At 45.9% G+C, this 18,459-nt stretch overlaps 1 protein-coding gene across 6 annotated transcripts in view; it reads left to right on the forward strand.

The window, feature by feature from the left end:
* Window positions 1–14,825, forward strand: part of UBAP1 (ubiquitin associated protein 1) — a 34,565-nt gene extending 19,740 nt beyond the window's left edge. For 4 of the 6 annotated variants that reach the window (XM_027670385.1, XM_027670386.1, XM_027670383.1 and 1 more), the window contains 6 exons: window positions 2,255–2,379; window positions 4,348–5,277; window positions 9,106–9,144; window positions 9,595–9,771; window positions 11,218–11,319; window positions 12,751–14,825. In XM_027670385.1, the coding sequence (XP_027526186.1) occupies window positions 2,255–2,379; window positions 4,348–5,277; window positions 9,106–9,144; window positions 9,595–9,771; window positions 11,218–11,319; window positions 12,751–12,888 (1,511 nt within the window). In that variant the 3' untranslated portion in view covers window positions 12,889–14,825. Of the gene's footprint in view, window positions 1–2,254; window positions 2,380–4,347; window positions 5,278–6,938; window positions 6,987–9,105; window positions 9,145–9,594; window positions 9,772–11,217; window positions 11,320–12,750 lie in introns of all 6 variants that reach the window. The other 2 variants (XM_027670389.1, XM_027670387.1) reach the window with 2 other exon arrangements.
* Window positions 14,826–18,459: the final 3,634 nt, after the last annotated feature.

The raw sequence follows: 18,459 nt of genomic DNA on the forward strand, positions 1-18,459 counted from the left end.
TTGTTAGACCAGGAGTATAATACAGAGCACAGTGTCAGAGATCAGGCTGGCAGGTACACTTTTGCCAGAGCTATTCTCAGAAATTCCTCAGTGTGCTTTTAACTGATAAAAGGATGAAGTGGCCAACAGGCATATTAAATAACAGTTTGAAAAAAAACTTAAGTTGTTTCACTTGAACATGTGACTGTTGAAACAGCGTCACCAAACTAGTACCGTTCTGACTGGGCTGGAACAAACTGAATACGATGTGCATCAGTGTTTTGCCTCAGAAAGGCTTTTTATCATCAAGTGTCCTGAAACACTTGGTGTCTTCCTGATACGTGTTTGTGTGTTTTGTAGCAGAGTTATATTCAAGATGAGGTTATAGCAGTGGTTATTAAAATATCAGTATACTGGGGAGAAACTAGAAGGCTTTTACTCCTTAGTCAAGCTTTTCAGGCTAAGCTGGCATGTGTAAGTGCAGCCCATCTAGGTGTGTTTCATTTTATTTTCTGAGCAAAATAGGAGTTACTATGTAAGTACCACAGTCTGGGCTTGTAGCCCCTGTGGCTGGTATCTATTTCAGGTGCACTTTTGCAAGGAGAGGTGTCTGCCACTTACTGTGTCAATAGGTCTAATGAGACAAGTATTTGCACACTGAGCTAATTGGCCTGCGAGATCCACGCGGAGAAGCAGTCCTGCTGCACCCGGATCATCTGGCTTGGAACAGGACTTGTGTGAGTGGGACTATGCAGAACATGGTAGCAACAGTCCCGGGTCTGGTTGTCCGTGACCTGGCCATGATTTACTGCTCGTGGTGCAGAGGCTGCCACAGTTGCTATTTCTGTATAAGCAAATGCTTTGGTTCTCAAATTGCCAGCTCAAATGCAATTTGGATGACATGTTGCAGTTAAACATGTTATTCCCACTAAGGATCAGTGAAAATACTATTATATTCTACTTGGAGTGTGTTCTCATCCTGGAGGTGCAGGTGGTTGTTCATCCTGATGGTTTCCAAGTGCAGGAGACAGCACCTGTGTCTTAACAAAAGTCTGTGACCAGCACCTCCAGGGCGTGGAATGAGAGCTCAAGTGATGACAGCCCATAAACCGGTAACTCCAAATTGACAGGATGTTCCTGTTTCTGAAAGCTGCTCGGCCTCTGGGAGCTGTGGCTGCCTTGTAGATGAGTTGACAGCGAGGGAACACAAACAGTACTTAAACTGCCGTCTGAGTATGAAAATGGGTCAGATAAAAATGGCAAATCACAGTTCACTGAGTGAGGGGTTGGGCACTGAACACCCTCTCAGTTGTTGCCACTGATGTCTCTCTATCTGCATCACTCAAAGAGAAGTTTTGAGGAAGGCCTAGAGGCACTTTTGATACACACACCAGAAACTTTGCCTCTAATTCCCAAGGCTTACACCAGCAATCCAAGAGATTACTTTCAGTTAATCAAAAAAATGAGTGCAATTTGTGTTGTGGGTTTTCCCATACTTCTTCACAGTAGCTCAAGGAAAACACGCCAATAGTCTGGTGGAGGTAGGTGAGCTTAAGTGGTTTTTGCCTTGTGAGTTTGTAGGATGAAAAGTGTCACCCTAAAACGTTTTTAAATATCAAGTGTAAGTGATAGATACAAAGGACAGATGTAGGACCTGATCAAGTTTGATTGCCTTGTTTCAAGAATCAGAACTGCTGTGCTAAATAGTCGTGATATTTCACTGTGTTTTGGTTGAAGTGGAATGTCTTTGGGTCATCACTTTGCCCTTGTGACCACTTCTTTCTTAATATTATCTCCTATTTGCATGTCAAAACGCGGATTTTAGTTTGTCTTAGCTGCTCTAAAGCTGGGTCATATCAAAACCTCTTTTGAATATGGTAAAAAGTGATGGATCTTTTTATAGAGATATAAGAGAATACAGTGTTCAGGAGAGCTTCAGCATCCAGTTGTGTAGGAATAGTCTTGTCACACAGGAAAGTAGGATATGGGGTGCAGAGACTTCAAAACCTGATGGATTGTTATGTTGTGAGGGGTGTTGCCTTTTTTTTTTAACAGTTGTGGGCTAGAACATCTAGACAAACCAAATAAACTCCACAAACAAAACTGAGGCATCAAAGTCCAAACAACTTCAAACTTCGTTTGTACTGTCACCTGACATAGTTGTGGCAGCAGAGATAAAATAGCTCCCAAATACAGCAAAGTGAGCCCTAATTGAAAGCATTCAACTTGCGAGTTGTGGGGATTTTTTTAATATAATTTCTGCTTCTGATTTTAGGGCCTTTCAGTTACCTTGATGATGTCCCTTTTAAGATAGGAGACAAGTTCAAAACCCCAGCAAAGGTTGGATTACCCATTGGTTTCTGTCTGCCTGATTCTTCTCAGCTTGTCAGAGAAGCCCAGGTGAGTGATGTGTTTTGCCTTTCTGCTCTCTTCTCCCCAACATGTGGTGCTGTAAATTGCAGTTAGTCACAGTTCACTCACGAGTCATGTCAGTCCTGTGGTGTCATTTCATGTACCAGACAGTATTTGCAGAATGTCTGTTGTTAGACTGTATAGAAGGATAGAAATATTATGGGTCATGCAAAAAGCTTCTACTTGTTGTTTCCTTAAAAAGCCACTAGGCTATTATTTTTAAGCATTTATTTTACTGTATCTACTTTGAAGAAGCACGGTGTTTTTGTGCAATGGTTACAGTTTTAAATGTTACCCTGGTAAATTTTGAATATAATTTTTAAGAGCAAAAGTGTTAAGAACTGATACACCTGTGCAATGGCATAATTTCCGGTTCTTTTTTTCTGTGTAGTTCTGAGAGGGAATTCTGTGGGGCAAACAAGTTACAGCTTGGTACCTGGATGGCTTCCCTGTCTTGAGGAGCATGTTTCTGTTAAAATAAGCTGTTAGTAGCATAAAATCAATTGCTTTAGCCTAACTGTTGAAAACCTAATCTCCAAATGCAGGTTGTGTTACAGGAAACCTAATTGAACTATGTTTTCTCATTTAGATCCATGATTTTCCTTGACCAGTCCCAACTGATGATTGTTTTCACTTTGTCTATGGCAGATTGCTTTAGGTTTTTTTCCTTATAACCATTAAATGATTACCTGATTGTCCTAGTAGACCTGTTTCCACTCAGTTAAGCTGGTGTGGGAGAGCTACATATAGACACACACAAAGTTATGATAGCTCTGCTCACATACCAAAGAGTGTGTAATGAGTAGTGGCGCCCAATCCTTCTGCCTGTGTGTTGTTTTCCAAAGTTTCTGTGCTGATAAATTGTGTATCACACCTCTTGGAGTCTTAGAGCTCAGGGAAGGGAAACTGGAGCCCGCTACAGGATGGGATGTGGCACAACACATAGTGAGTAGCCTGTAGAGGCCCATGAATCCTTGCTGGCTTGTTGCCCTTTAGAATTAGGAATTTATGACTTGGCAATCCAGTGGCAAAGTACTCCTGTTCAGGTACGTGCCATTGTCCAGTCGAGGCTGTCTTAACACTTCCTGTGAGTCTGAGGTCTAAGCTACCTGTGGACTTGGCTCCTAGGCTGTGTTCTCTGGACATTTTGTGGTTATTTAAAGATAAAGGCTGTGCAGAATTTTGTCCTTTACAACCAAGCCACTAAGTGGTCAGTACACTGGCAGTGAGTAGCTTACAGATGCCTCTCTGTGCTAACCTGGCTCTTAACGACCTGATGTTAAGCAGAAAAAGCTTGAGGATCCTGTCCTGTCAGTTTCTACAGCAAAACCTGCTGCTGAAGGAAGGTGTTGTCATTGTTGTAGCCATTGTATCTGCTTTGGCTGGAGAGGCAGTAGAGTGAAAATACAAACACCTCTTAAACTAGTTGGTGTGAAACTCTAATATTGAGTGCCTTGGGAATCTTTTAGGGGAAGCTGAGTAATACTGTATTGGCCTTTGGATGCATAGTTACTCTTCTCCAGTCTTGAATGACGTGTGGAACTTGGGGACAGGAGTTAGTTCAGTGGTGCCAGGTTGGGGAATGATTGTCCATCTAGTAACATGTTACACTTCCCCTTGCTACATCTGTAGTCCTGGGGAAGAAGGCGGGAGACTTGCGAAACTCAATTTGGGATGATCAGTAGCTCCAAAGCAAAACTAAATGCAGAAAGGAGGCAAAATATGGTATTCTAATCCAGACTACAGCCAGGTTTTGTGGACAGAGGCAAAATTAACTACTTGTGGTGTCTGCCAGCTTTATTAATCTATAGGCTGGGAAAAGGTGATGACTGTCCATGGTAACTCAGGTAGCTCTTATTCTTTGGTAACTTATGTTGCTGTTAGAAGTAGCAACTACGATCCTTACAAATTAATTTTTTTCCCCTTCTCTCCTTTCCCCTCCACCCCCCCATCCAGTATGACTTCTCGCTGGAAAAGAAAACAATCGAGTGGGCTGAAGACATCAAAAAAATCCAGGCTGCCCAGAGGGAAGCTGAACGCAAGGCGGAAGAAGCACTAGCTAACTCCAAAGCAGCTCCGGAGGACAGCACCAGGATGGGGTTCTCAGAGGGACCTTGCCCTGAAGCCATGCCTCCTCCTATCAACCCCATCCTCGCTAGCCTGCAGCACAATAACATCCTTACTCCCACGCCAGCCAACAGCAGCTCTGTGAAGCAAAAGGTCATCAGCCCACCTCGTCCAAAAGCAGATTTTAACCCGGCTGATTTTGAACGCGAAGAAGACCCGTTTGACAAACTGGAATTAAAAACTATTGATGATAAGGAGGAATTAAAAAATATTCTTGAAATTCACGTTGGTACTACTGGGCCTATTGTTGCCCAGCTGTTAGATAATACTTTGCCCAAAGGAGGGTCTGAGTCTGTGTTGCAAGATGAAGAAGTTCTGGCATCCATAGAAAGGGCCACGTTGGACTTCAAACCCCTTCACAAACCCAATGGCTTTATCACTTTACCACAGCTGGGAAACTGTGAAAAGATGTCCTTGTCTTCCAAAGTGTCCCTTTCCCCTATCACTTCAGTGAGCAATATCAAATCCCTGTCCTTTCCTAAGCTTGACTCCGATGAGAGTGATCAAAAGTCATCAAAGCTCACGAGCACTTTCCACAGCACTACCTGTCTCCGCAATGGCACTTTGCTCAGCTCTTTGCAGACCTGTGCTCAGAGTAAAGGCGGTGAACTGAATGGACTCCACATGGTTGGTGTTTCTGCTCTAAATGAGGACAGTGCCAGGGAGACATCGACATCACCCTTCTCATCCAGGCTGTCTTCGCTGGCTGCGCCAACTGTTTGTACAGAAGACGAATCATCTCAAAGCACATCGACTACGGTAAATGTGCAGTGGATTGGAGCTGGGGCTGCTGGGGAGAGGTGGAGGTGCAGAGGCAAATCTTCCCTCTGGACTGTCCTGTGGCTTTGGCTATAGCTTCATTTGTTAGGAGTGACATGTAGATCCTCTTGAGTTACGTGGCAAATTGATCAATCCAACAGGCCTTCATGCTGGCAGTTCTGAACCTCAGATGATTACTCTGCAGTTTTTCCCAAAAATTTGGTATTTTTAGGCTAACTGTAGTGATTTTTCTTTCAGCTTCTCAGCTCTCGTTTGTTGTTGATAGTTGCACACCTTTGAACTAAGTATATAAGGTATCTTTTGTATATGGTCCTGCATTTTGTCCTATCCAGCTGACATGTATCAGATTCTGAAGTGCTGTTAGACTTTGAGTCAGATCTCTTCCAGATTTCTTCCTCGGTTTGCTTTTTTTATTTGCTGGAAAAAATGGGAAATACAGACTTCTCAAAGAATAGCAGTAATACCAAATTGAAAAACACAGATGTGCTGTGTCATTCAGGGAAGAAAAAAGTGCTTGTGGTTGACCTGCATTGAAATAAGTGTATTTTTTTTATTTTTAATTTGCTTCCTGAGATCCGTTTAAAATTCAGTCTTTGAAAGGAAGACAGTTATGGTGGTCTGAAATCTGGTATCCACCCTCTTCCTCGTGAAGGAGGGTGGAAGGGTTGCTTGGTGGAGACCAAAACCAGTCTTGAAGATCATCTTGTATTTTTAACATCACCATTGATTGCTGCCCAGCTCTGAGACAGGAGATGGAATCTTCATTTCCTCAGTCTTGTTGCAAGTTCTAAAGTGACTCTGAGGACACCAACTTCACATCACCTGTTGTTTTTGTCTCTTTGTGAATAAGAGCAGAGATTAGAGTAAGTTTGTGGACTTTTTTTTGTGAAGAACCTCAGATCTGGACATGAAGCCTAGTGAAAACTGTGTAGTCAAATCCTCTAGCTGGTTCTAAAATAATCTGCTTTTTTTTTCTGTCCAGTATAAGCAGTGTTTCAGTGGTTCTGTGGTTTTACTGGCATACTGTAGGTTTTTGTGATACCATATGCTCTGTAACAAATGATGCTACTCCTTCTCCTGTTGTTCTCCCACCTCTTTTCAGGCTTAGGTGAATGCACTAACAACTGTGAAATACAGTATTCTGGGAAATGGTGTGTTTGTCAGCAGAACAGCTGTTTATTGGTGACCAGAATAAATGTAATACTGTGAACTTTGGCAGGAGGAACAGTGTGCTGAGCACCTGCTCACTGCTGCAGGTCACAGGGGTGAGAGGTGATTGTGTGGTCATGGGTAGCTCAGAGGTGAAACCTCAGTTACAAAACACGTAGCATCTCTGGGGACTAAGATGAAAAATCACAACTAGATAGATGGGAATTAAGATGGCCAGATTTTCCCTCAAAATCTCTCTGCTGGATTAAAATTTGTTAAAGACCAAGAGGGAAGGTGTATCCTCAAGAATGCTGTAAGGGAAGATTCAAACTGACAAAGAAAGAGACTTGGTAGTAGAAGTAATAAAGGTCTTAATTTGAAACTATTTCTCCTTTGGAAGCAGCAAATCAAGAAAGAGGTATGCTGACAGAACTAGTTCTTTCTGTTTGAATTCCAAGACTTCAGGTTATACTTGTTTCATGTTTCCACAGGAAAGTCCCAGTGACTGGAAAATGACAGCTGAGATGCAAGAAATTGAAGTAAATGGAACAAAAGAATTTAAGTAAATGTAATAAAAAGCCTCAGAGTATGAAAACAACAGAAGGAAGTCAGAGTCAAATGTAGAATAAGCCTGTCCTTTTTCACAGAATCATAGTGATTTGGGTTGGAAGGGACCTTAAAGGTCATCTCGTTCCAATCTTCTGCCATGGGCAGGGACACATTCCCCTAGACCAGGTTGCTCAAAGCCCCATCCAACCTGGCCTTGAGCACTCCCGAGGATGGGACGTCCACAACTTCTCTGGGCAGCCTGTGACAGGGCCTCACCACCCTCACAGGGAAGAATTTCTTCCTGATATCCTATTTAACCCTGCCCTGTGTCAGTTTAAAGCCATTCCCCTTCTCCTGTCACTACATGCTCTTGTCCAAAGTCCCTCTCCAACTCTCTTGGAGCCCCTTTAGGTACTGGGAGGTGCTCTAAGGTCACCCCAGAGCCTTCTCCAGGCTGAACAAACCCAGCTCTCTCAGCCTGTCTCCGTAGCAGAGCTACTCCAGCCCTTTGAGCATCTCTGTAGCCCCAGCCTTTTAGGAAGCCTTGGGACAATTGTGTGTACACAGTGATTTAATAATTTTTTTCCTCATGAGACTAGAAATTGTAACTTTGAATTTGCAGTTACCACTGGAGTTTTTGCTTTACCAGTGAATAGGATCTGGGAAATTTTGGATGGAAACAAATCTGTGGTTTCTCCATTTCTCTGAGGCTGCGCAGGTTCTGTGGTGGTCCCCTCTCCTCACTTTTTGGTTTGATTTTCAGAGCTTTGGCAGAAGGAGAAAAGACTAGTGAAGACAACAGTTTGAAATTAAACTCAAGTAGATTGAGGAGCAGGAGTTGGTTTTCCCAGACTCTTGAATCTCTGGTGTCAGAAGCAGTTTTGGTTTTCCTGGCTACAGCATCGATAACAAAGCATCATCCTTCAGTCAGACAACCAGCTGATTTCAGGGCTTCTCCAGACCCACATTTCAGTGTGTCCCGTATCCTAGTGCTTTTTGCCCTGGGTACACCATTCCATCAGAGTGAAAATGATGTCTTAGACTTTGTCTTATAGAAGAAAAATTCTTACCCTTGAGATTAAAATGGTCAGAAATGGAGAACAAAACCTTGGTGGTGGTTTGGCATCTTGCAAATAAATGGAATTTGTCAAAATCTTGGTAGATTTTGTCAGAACTGGTTTTCTGTATAGGCCTTTTTGTTGTTCATTTTAGGCCCAAAGAAGGCCTTTCTGAAGGATGTGGACAAGCTTTCAAGCAATCTGTGTTGGCATAATAACTGTTAAGAAATGCAAAAAGCTGCAGTTTTTGGTCCACAGTGATTTCCTGCAGTCTGTTCTAATTCTGTTGAAAATGCAGGAGATCTAGATGTGTGAACTGAAATGTGCAGATTTGGTGGGGCCAAGGCCTCCCTTTGCACAGCTCTTATCTTGGGCAAAATCCTATAAAGTGGTGGGTTAGTTCTGCCCTCTGGCAGCCTGGTTTTGTGGAAAGGGAGCAGAAGGAACGTGACCCAGCCTTGTTGCTGTACTGGGAACGGGTCTGAGTGCTGGGCAGAAAAATCACATGCTCTTTTTAGCCAGTGTGCCACGTTGCTCCTATGCTGCTGTGGAATTCGGTGCTTTGGGAGTAGAAAAAAGGTGTATTTTTCTCTTACCCCTTCTCATGTTCAACAAGTCAAGAGAAGTCTCTAGGCAACAGTTTCAAAAGTACCACTGTTAGGCTGTGCAGCGCTTGGTCAGGAGCTGAACTGGAGCCAGCGTGTTTCGCTGAGCTGTGTGAACACACAGCTGTTACAGTGACAGAATAAACAAGCTTACAATTATTATGAGAGTACACACATCCTGCTTGGAGTATAATCCGTTTGTAGAGTGCTGAGAGAAGAAATCCTCATGATGGCTATTCTGTAGCTACACACATATAGGTGGCTATTCTGTAGCTACTTCTGCATGTGAGATGTGTGATGTCCACTTCTCAGATGCAGAAGTGTGATCAGACCTTGAGTCTCCATGGTGTGGTGGAGTATTCTATAAAACCCTCCTTCCCCAGCTGTGGCAAATTCTGCTCACTGGTGCATAATGTTTATGGTTGTTTTATTTGTGTGTTGTCCAGCAGGTACACCCAGACTACAAGGAAACAGAAATCCCTGTGGTAAGTTTCCAAATACCTTGCATTGGATCATGTTTATGATAATCTCCAGACCTAGTGTTCATGTGAGTACAGAAAATCATAGGTGGTGAGTAAACCTGTGGTGAGGGAAGCAATCTCTGTGCTTCCTCTGAGGTGTGGGGTTTGGCTGTATCGTGACCTTCACTGTTGCAGGGGTTGGGTGTTCAAAAGGTTTTGGTCACACCAGTAGGAGGGGGTTTATTGTGAAGAGTCTGGGTTGTTGATTGCTCTTTTGAGGGTTAAAAGAGTGTGGTGGGAATCAGACGTTGCGCACTGCTCTGTTTCATCCTCACAGCATGTAACTTCCCAAGGGCAGTCTAGAAACTCTCTTGTATTAATTACATGGGGTATCCTGGTTCTGCATTAGCCAGGAACAGGATGTGGGGATGCAGGAGATGGCCATCACCTCAGCCTCTGTGTCTTCCCCTTCAGGTAACACACCAAAACTTCCCAGTGTCTAAAGTGCCCAGCAGCAGCAGCTGCACGATGGAGCTGCAGCAGGGCCTCTCCCCCAGCGAGAGGCAGTGTGTGGAGACCGTGGTCAACATGGGGTACTCGCCAGAGAACGTCCTGAGAGCCATGAAGAAGAAGGGACAGAATATAGACCAGGTAAGAGCTCGTGCAGTACAAAGAAAGGCTTTGTGGGACACTGGTTCTGCTGAGGAGCAATCCTGGGTTTGCAAGATGGATAGGGGGGAAAAACCGTTCTTCTAACAGCCTATAGCGACTGCCATCAGCTGCTGGAGGAGTTGTCACCTGGCAGTGGAGGCTCCCAAAACCAAAGAGAAGAGTGCTTGTGCTTGTTCCTGATGAGAGACTGCTCGAGCTGGCCACATCTGTGGGTGCTGTGTTGGAGCCGCGCTGAGCGTGGGATGGGCCTTGGCTCTGTGCGCAGCTGGGAGAGGAACTGGGTCTTCCCAGGAGCCACAAACTCATCCAAAGGAAGCTCAGCATGGCTCTGCACCGTGCTTAGTGCCACGTGGCAGAAATACAGCCAACTTCCCTTGTTCTGAGCACGAGGGCTTACGATGCTGACGTCTCTCCTTGTAGAGAGATTGGCCCCTGCAGTCCTGAGACAGCCCTGAAAGGCTCCTGCAAGGTCCCACTGACCGACTTCAGTGTGCACCCTGGTGCTGGTGCTTTCTGCCTCGTGTGTGTTGCCTCAAATGACTGCTAAAACCAGGTCACTGAGCTTAAATCACTGCAGGGTGGAGGGTGGCTCTGGGTCTTGGATCCACTTCAAACACTTTTAAGTGGGGAGAGCACAGCCAAACTCTCTGTGCTGGCCCTGGGCAGGCTCTGTGCTACATAGGACTGTGCCTGTGCAGGAGGGTCCCAGGGGCTCTGGCTTGCTGGGCTGATCTCCTACCCACTCCTTACACGTTGAGAGTGGCTTAAGCTCTGCACTGGAATGAACTGTGGTATCAAATGGAAAAATGTGTCCCTTAAGAGGGCGGTTTTAAATCCTGCTGTACTTGCAGGCCATGTTCTTTTGCACACCTCACACTGCCCACCTGACCCTTCCCTGTACGTCTCAAAGCTGAGGATGGGTAAGAAATGTGTCAGTGGTTTCTGTGCATCTGAACTGGGATTTGCAGCTCACTCACCAGTGTGCTGAGTTGATCTTCAAAGGCTGACTGCTTTCAGATTGCATCAGCTCTTGTGGCTGCCTGAGAGGAACCTGCAAGCTGACATGTCTTGACTGCTGGACCTACAGATTCATTTTTAAAATGTGTAGTATAAAAAGCACACTTAAACTTCGACCTTCTGCTACACTGTGAGGCACAGAGGGCTGAAGATACACTTTGGAGGGTGCTCTGACTGACGCAGAAGAGGTTCAGAGCTGGTTGGAGAGCACGGGAGGACAGAAAGGCTCGTGTGCTTTCTCTGCACTCTTGTATAAAAAGAGTGTCTCAACTTTACTAAGAAGGACTTTGTCTCTGAAGTGCTGGGTTGGAGTCATGCTCAGCCCCTCTGCACGTACAAAGGTGCCATTCAACCACACGCTGCCAATGCCACGCTGCAAACTTGGTTTCTTTTCTTCATTCCTTACAGGTGCTGGATTACCTGTTTGCACATGGACAGCTTTGTGAGAAGGGCTTTGATCCACTTCTTGTTGAAGCAGCTTTGGAAATGCACCAGTGTTCAGAGGAGAAGGTGAGGGTGCAGTGTGTGCAGGAACAGAGAATGTGCCATGACAGGGAATTCCAACAGCAGTTCCTCTGGCTGATGTAATTCTGGCTTTCATGGTAATGCTGCCTTGTTTCCAAAACTGACTGCCAAAGGGCATCTTTGTGTTGATAAAGCTAGAATTTGTTAAAGCATTAGAATTCTTCTGCGTTGTTCTGTTACTCACTTGCAAGCATTTTTATGAGGACAGGATTCTTTTGAAACCCTGCTTATTGTGGTCATAATGTTTTGAATGCCCAGAGTTCTCTCGTGGGCAGGGTGCTTGGTACAGAGACAGTTAACTTCAGCAGCAGCAAATTGTCTTTCGAACCCTGCCAGCCTGCCCTGGCCACGGATTTTCTCCCTTGTATGAATGCATCTGCCTGGCTGCTCAGCAAATTGGTTTAGGGCTCGCTCTAGAAGAAGCTGGAAAATGAGTTTTGGTTGTGGTTTATTGTCTGGCTGCTTTACCAGCACCAAAGGTACAACAGGGGCAGGTAGCCAGGGCAGAGGACAGCAGGATCTTTTAAAGTCTGCCAGCCTGTTGTGTGCCAGGTTATTACATGAAATATTTAAAGGTGCAACCCAACCCCCACCCCAGACATATGTATGCCTTCCTGCCTTTCTTGAACTAGTGATGAGCTTGCAAACAGAGGAACAGCAAAGTGAAGATGGGAAGGAACTGAGTTCAGGAAACACATTTGCTACTGGCTCAACCCCAAAATTGGAAATGGTTAATCTCCTGATTGCCCATTTCAACCTGCTTGCTTGTTGGGGATTTCTCTTTCCCCTGGAGTGGAGCAGAGGCACTGTAAATGGCAGAGGGTTCATAAAAATGATCAGCTGACTGGCTTCTTGCCACTTTATTTTTTCAAAGCTCAGGGAGGATTTGCAGTTGACGTTGGTAGTATTGTGTGTACACAGTGGGGTTTGTGCTAATCCCCCAAGTTTGCCCTAGATCTGAGAAGCCAGTTGATAGCAAGAGCTACTGTGCTGTTCCCAAAGTCAAAGTAACTTTAAAAAAAATTCAGATGCAGCAGGAGCTGCTGGATGGGGGAGCTGGGTGCCATTAATCAGCACTTTTGGGAGCCCAGATTGGACCAGGTTGATAAATTTCCTTCTGGGAGAGAGACAGTCACACAGGCTAAGCTTTGGTGCCCCTGTTGAAGAGGATTTTGGAAATGAAGGACAGGAAACAGAGGGCACTGAAGGTGAGGTCCCGTGGCCTCCTGCACCCAGAGCTCTGCCAGCTCTGCTGTGAGCAGAGTTTCCCCAAAGAGAGCCAGAACAGGCTGTGCCTGGGGAGGAGGAATCTGCAACCATGGCATGCCCAGTTGCTGAAGACAAGCTCTGTGCTAAACCTCCACCAAGCACTGATCCACTTGTCTCTTGCAAATAATGGGCTTGTCTGTCTTGCAGATCACAGAACTTCTCCAGCTAATGAGTCAATTTAAGGAAATGGGCTTTGAACTAAAAGACATTAAGGAGGTGTTATTATTACATAAGGACCGACACAACGCTTTGGAAGATCTAATGGCCCGTGCAGGAGCCAGCTGAAAACACATTCCTGGATTCTCGGCGTGCAATGGAGCAGGACCAGCCCCGCCACCTTCACATCCAGTGTGACTTGCTCTCAGCGGGAAGGAGTCCAGCTTTTTCCATACAAGGGAGAGTGACTGAGCAAGCCCGCCCACGTGCATCACTCCAGCATTTCTCTTTCCACTGAGGGCCAACTTTCTTTCTTAAATTAAATTTTTAAAGTGTCCTTTCCTAAGTTTCCTTTTTCCAGCTCGGCCACGGAGAGTTCAGACTGCCCAGCCTCTACTGGAGTTGTACATAGGTAGAGATGGAGTGGTTCCCCCCTCACTGTTGCACTGGAGTTGGACAGAAGAATATTAAGTTGGTTCTGAAACTAGAATGCTTTGGTTCTTTGAAGCTGCTTTTATGGTGTCTTGTCTGCTTGTACTGAATTACTTGACTGTGTCACAGTCCAGATTAACTGGTTAAAGTTGACCTTTAGTGCAATGGAGTTTTATTTTTTGGTTGAAAGCTAGTCTGTAACTTAGTAAAACACTGGTTCAGAAACTGTCACTATGCATAAAGACAGAACCTTGTTTAGTCCTCTTGGTTTTTGTTTTTTACCCATGCATCCAACACTTCTGCCAGACATGAGTGGCATGTCAATGCTCAGTGGTGTGTAAGTTCCCTTGAAGCAGGTAAGCTGTGAACTCTACCTGGACCTGCAACTTGTGTTGGTTCTTGTACGTGAAGGCAGAGAGCTGGGGCTCAGTATTCTTAATCCCCCAGGCTTGTAGGATATTTAAGGCAATGCCCTGCTAGGAAATCAGTTATCTTTTTGTTTTAAATAATACTCAGTGTGATGCAGGAGGTTTCTTTCAAGCACTTTCTTTAAAACAAATATACTCACTGCATTAGTTCCATTTTTCACACTGCTATAGAATTACATAATAACATCTAGTACTACAAATCAGGTTTGGGGTTGTTTTTGATAGTTCAAAATATTACGTTGTACATTGTTCAAGTTCTAAATACATAAAATATCAGCAGTCTTGAAGAATCTCTGATTTGCTAAATATTTTGATTCTGCAGAAGAACAACTAATAAAACCCTCCAATGTAACTCCCAGTGTCATGGTTCCCATCTCTCACGCTCTTTGGCTTCAGCAAAGAACTTGCTGGGTCCTGCTCCTGTGGGCACATGTGAACACTTGGGCAGAACAACCCGATGTCTTGGGGCCCTGGCTGCAGTGGTGGAGTGTGCTGTGCTTCTCTGGGGCTTTATTTTTGCTTTGTGGCAAAAACTGAGCCTAGGGATCCAAACTCACGTTAAGCTGGAGCTTTGGACTTCCATAGGCAAGAACAGCCCAGCCCATTGCCTCGGTGTAGGTTTTTCAGTAGGAGGTTTTAGCTCATCAGGACTCTGAAGGGGGTGGCATTTATCTCCATGGTGTTTGTTAACTTTCTGTGACCAGAATATCTAATTTGAGCCCCGTGTGAACTCCTGGAATTCTCTGTGAGGTGCCCAAGTACATTAATTACATACCTTTACTTAAAATGCTGCCAAGGAGGGATGTAGCTGGCAAGTATCCAGGAGATGTGGAGAGGGGATGAGGAGGAGGACCAGGGCAGGTTGCCCTGCATGTATCCCGTGGTGTTGAACTTCACCAGCTTCTGGTGGTGGGGCTGAAATTAAAACTTGTCTGAGAAGGATGTGCAGCAGCTGGTGAGAAATGTGACAGTTTGAAACGAGACAATGGGGTTCCTGATTAATCGGAAAACCTGGAAAACAAAACTGAAACTGCTTTACCATCACTGCCAGGAGCAGTCGCTTGTATTGCTTGTTTGGCTTTCTCAGAATTGATACGCAAACAAATCCCCATCTGGTGCCACAGTCCTGAAGAGGCAAGAAGTCTTGCTAGTGAAACAACTGTTTAGACCAAACCTCTGAATAAAATAATCTCTTTGGTTCTGTTAGTGTGTGTTGTTTTTTCACATTTGCCCTGTGGGGTCTGGTTCTTAACCCCAGTACTCTGCCTACGGAGGCTGTTGTAGAGGTGAGAGCAGGGAGGGGAAGGTGGTCTCCTCATTCCCGGGAGCCAAACCCACCTGACTCTTCCCTTGTGATGTTGCTCGTGTTTTGGCAGTGAGGTTTCCAGACTTATATCACTGGGTGGCTGAAGGCATGAAGTGTATTCCTGGGGTGGCATCTCGGAGAAGAAAAGACCACGCAGTGCGGGGAGTAACCTGGTGTCTTAAAGGAGGGGAAGGAACGTGTAACAGGAGACACAATGTGATGAGACTTCAGTGTTGTGGGTGCTGTGCATTGCTAGTTACTCAGTACTGTTCTCTTCTGTCGAGGCACAGCTCAGCACAGACGTGGGGAGGTCCTGCTGGCTGGAGCAATGCTGGGCTCTCCCCTGCTGCTTGTTGGTGGGAAGATTGGCTGCACCCCCGGTCACACTGGAGACCTCGGGGCTTTTCCTTGGGTTCTCAGGTCAGATTGATTTATGTACCTGGCACTTGGCACTGCTGTAACTTTGTCAGGGTTGGGCACTGAGGGCTGGGCTCCTGGTGGGAGGGCTTGTGAGGAGAAGGGTAGAGGCAGAGCCAAAATCATTGGCTGGAGGTGTGGGAGCAGAGGTGCTGCGGTGGTCACTGTTCAGTGTTTTGAGGGTGAGTTCTCTATGGGATCCTGCAGTTGGGCAGGGGGAGCAGCAGATGCCCCCATGCTCCAGGGATTTTTCCACCCAGCCCTGTGGCTCCTGGCCTGGCCCTGCTGGAGCACTCCCAGCAGTGCAGAGCCTGGGTGGGCAGCTCTCCGTGTTGGCCGTGCAAGGGTCGCTCTGCTGCTGGCCCAGGCTGGTCAGGCCGGCCACGCTTCTGAAACACCAGCCACACCAACAGGCTGGTAAGAAGGGGATCTCTGCCGGCTTCCAGCCCCACTTAATCTTCTGCAGTCAGTCAAATGGGCACTTCGATCACGTTTCCTTCAGAATGGTTTTTACCTGAGTACTGAAGTACATTGAATTTTATTTTAAATTTTGTCAGCCATTGAAATAAAGTACCAAGCCTCTTCCATGAGCACTTTGTTGCACTTCAGTACAAAAGTGAACCCACTTTAGCTGTGTTTATTTGATTGTATATGGCCAAGCTCTCTTTATCTCTTAGACTTCTGTAATGACACTTTCACATGCATTCCTCAAGTTGAAATGAAAACCTTTCATATCAGTTGTCAGTGGAATATGAGACAATAGGAAAAGGATGACACTTCTAAGATGCTCATTTAGCACATTTTCACATAAGAATTAATGCAGCAGCTTGGTAATAACCCCAAAAATGGAGAAAGAAGTTACATCATCTTTGGTAGTTGCATACGAGGAGCCCAGTGTTGGTATCTCCTGGGTGTGCAGCACTTCAAACATGTCCAGCTATTGCCATGGCTGGGCAGATTTCCACAGCCAGGGCTGCTTTATTTTTTTCATTTTAGTTAAGTCTCACATTCAGTAGGGAAAATAAAATTTGGAGAACAGGCTGATAATAAAAGATTACATTTCGGAGGGTATAGTCTTGTGGACTGGCTGGATGACTCCAGTTTAAAAAAAGATTGTATCAGACCTTGGGAAAGTGTGTGTTGCAGTTATTTTGATTACTTGTTGTTTCCCAGTGTCCCTGGCCATTCCTCAAGGGAGCAAATAGTTCCAGCTCTGGGAACGGGTCCTGGGGTTCAGATCTGCCAGATAAAACTTGCCTTTTTCACAGTAGACCAGATGGGAGTCACAGGTTGCTCAAACCTGGCAGCTGATTTAACTCACATCCCTGCTCGTGGAAATTTTTGGTCACTCATCTGTCTTGTCACAACTGTCTGAAAGCACCGAGGCTTGGACGTGGCACTGTTGGTTGTGCAAATGGTTCTTCCTTGTGTGTTGCTTTAGAAATGTTCAGCTTCTGTAAGACACTGAAAGTGCCTGTGAAGGTACTTTACTGAGCTGCACTTTAAAATTCTGAACATGCATTTAGCCAATACTCTTCTCCCAAATGTCAAAGCACGTGGAGGGAAAGTTTTCCTCCCTCACACTGTGTTTCTGGCTGGGCATCACGTTTTCCTGTGACCTGTGCACACATCCTACAGCCTGACCTTTTCCTTGGTTCCAAACAAACTTGCAGAACTCCTCAGCTGCTCCCTGTCAGCCCTGTTTGCTTTGTGCTCGCTGAGAAAGTGCTGGGGAAACCACTCTAAGTGCTGACAACCTTTCATGCAGAAAGTACAAGGATTACCCAGCTGCCTCATATTCCCCTCGCCTTACTCATGGGAACACTCTCCCTGGGCCCCAGGAGGTGGAGGGAGCTGTTTCAAACGCTGTTCCCCGCAGGGAACAGCAGGGTGCTGGGTGTCCCACTGCTTTACAGCTCTCCGTGGTGCTCTACCGCTCTGTGCTGTGCACGAGCACCAGGAGTCTTGCTCGGGGACACCTCATTTCTCTGGGCAAGGAAGGCTTTTGACCAGGGGGCTGGGACACGTGGGTTTAGGTGTGACGTTGCTAGCCTGTAACCTGGACACAGGAACCATCTTGAGAGCCATAAACTCAGACCCTGGAGAAACTCTGCTCTCTGCTCCACAGGGAAATCCAGTTTCAGTTGTAAGATGGAGACTAACCAGTGCTAAAAACACCCCAACAGTCAGGAGAGTGATGTGGGATTCATGAGTGACATTCCTGGGAGTGTCTGCACCAAATATGCATCCCAAAGTGTCACTGTGATTACTGCACTGCCACTCAGCCCAACTGGGGCTCGTGCGGGAGGCTGTGGAGCCAGGCAGTAAAACCCACAGCTGGTCAGACTGGAGTGTTCCATTACCCTTGGCATTTCTGGCTACTGAGCAGGCTTTGAGTGAGCTACCACAGGCATTACTGAGAAGACACTGAGATGGATGAATGCGCTGCGACAGCCCTAATTTTGGAGCGGGAGCGCTCACACAGCGTGTTGTCAGCGAGCATGTTTCAAGGTCACTTGTGCCTTCAGCAAGTGGACTTGCTTTGTGGTTTAGATGTGATGCATGTGCAGCACCAGAGCTTCTACAGGGCTCCAGCTGATGGTTCTGCAGTTGTTGATTCAAATACCAGTTTCACATAACAGCAATCAGCAGCCCCTGCGAGCTCAGTGCCTCCAGCCAGACCTGCTTTTCACGTGAGAAATCAGTTCTGTGAGACCGGCGGGCACTGCAGGGCCGGGCACAGGGCAGGGGGCCGATGTGTGCAGCAGGTAAAGCTGTTGGCCTCTAGCTGTGGGCAGCTGCATGAAACCCACACGCTTATTAACACAACAGATGAATCTCTGGTACAAAGTCCCTGCTAAACCACTCGTCACCCATGACTTAAACCACATCTTTCAGGAGCTCTGGAGTGTTCATCCCACAAACTAGGGCAACAATAGGCTTCCTTCTTCTGAAACTGACAGCGCTTCTTGCCCTGCCTTGACTTCCAATTACTAAGTAGGTCTGGTTATGTTAGTGTAACAACCCCTGGCTCCTGTTTGCAAACACTTTTCTGGGGAGCTTTTGAGCATTTCTATTCAGGTTGTTTTCCCCTCTGCCCCCCTTTTTCTTGGCAAT

Source organism: Neopelma chrysocephalum, unplaced genomic scaffold (genome assembly GCF_003984885.1).
Source record: "Neopelma chrysocephalum unplaced genomic scaffold, ASM398488v2 Primary Assembly neopelma1_96845, whole genome shotgun sequence".
NCBI lineage: Eukaryota > Metazoa > Chordata > Aves > Passeriformes > Pipridae > Neopelma > Neopelma chrysocephalum.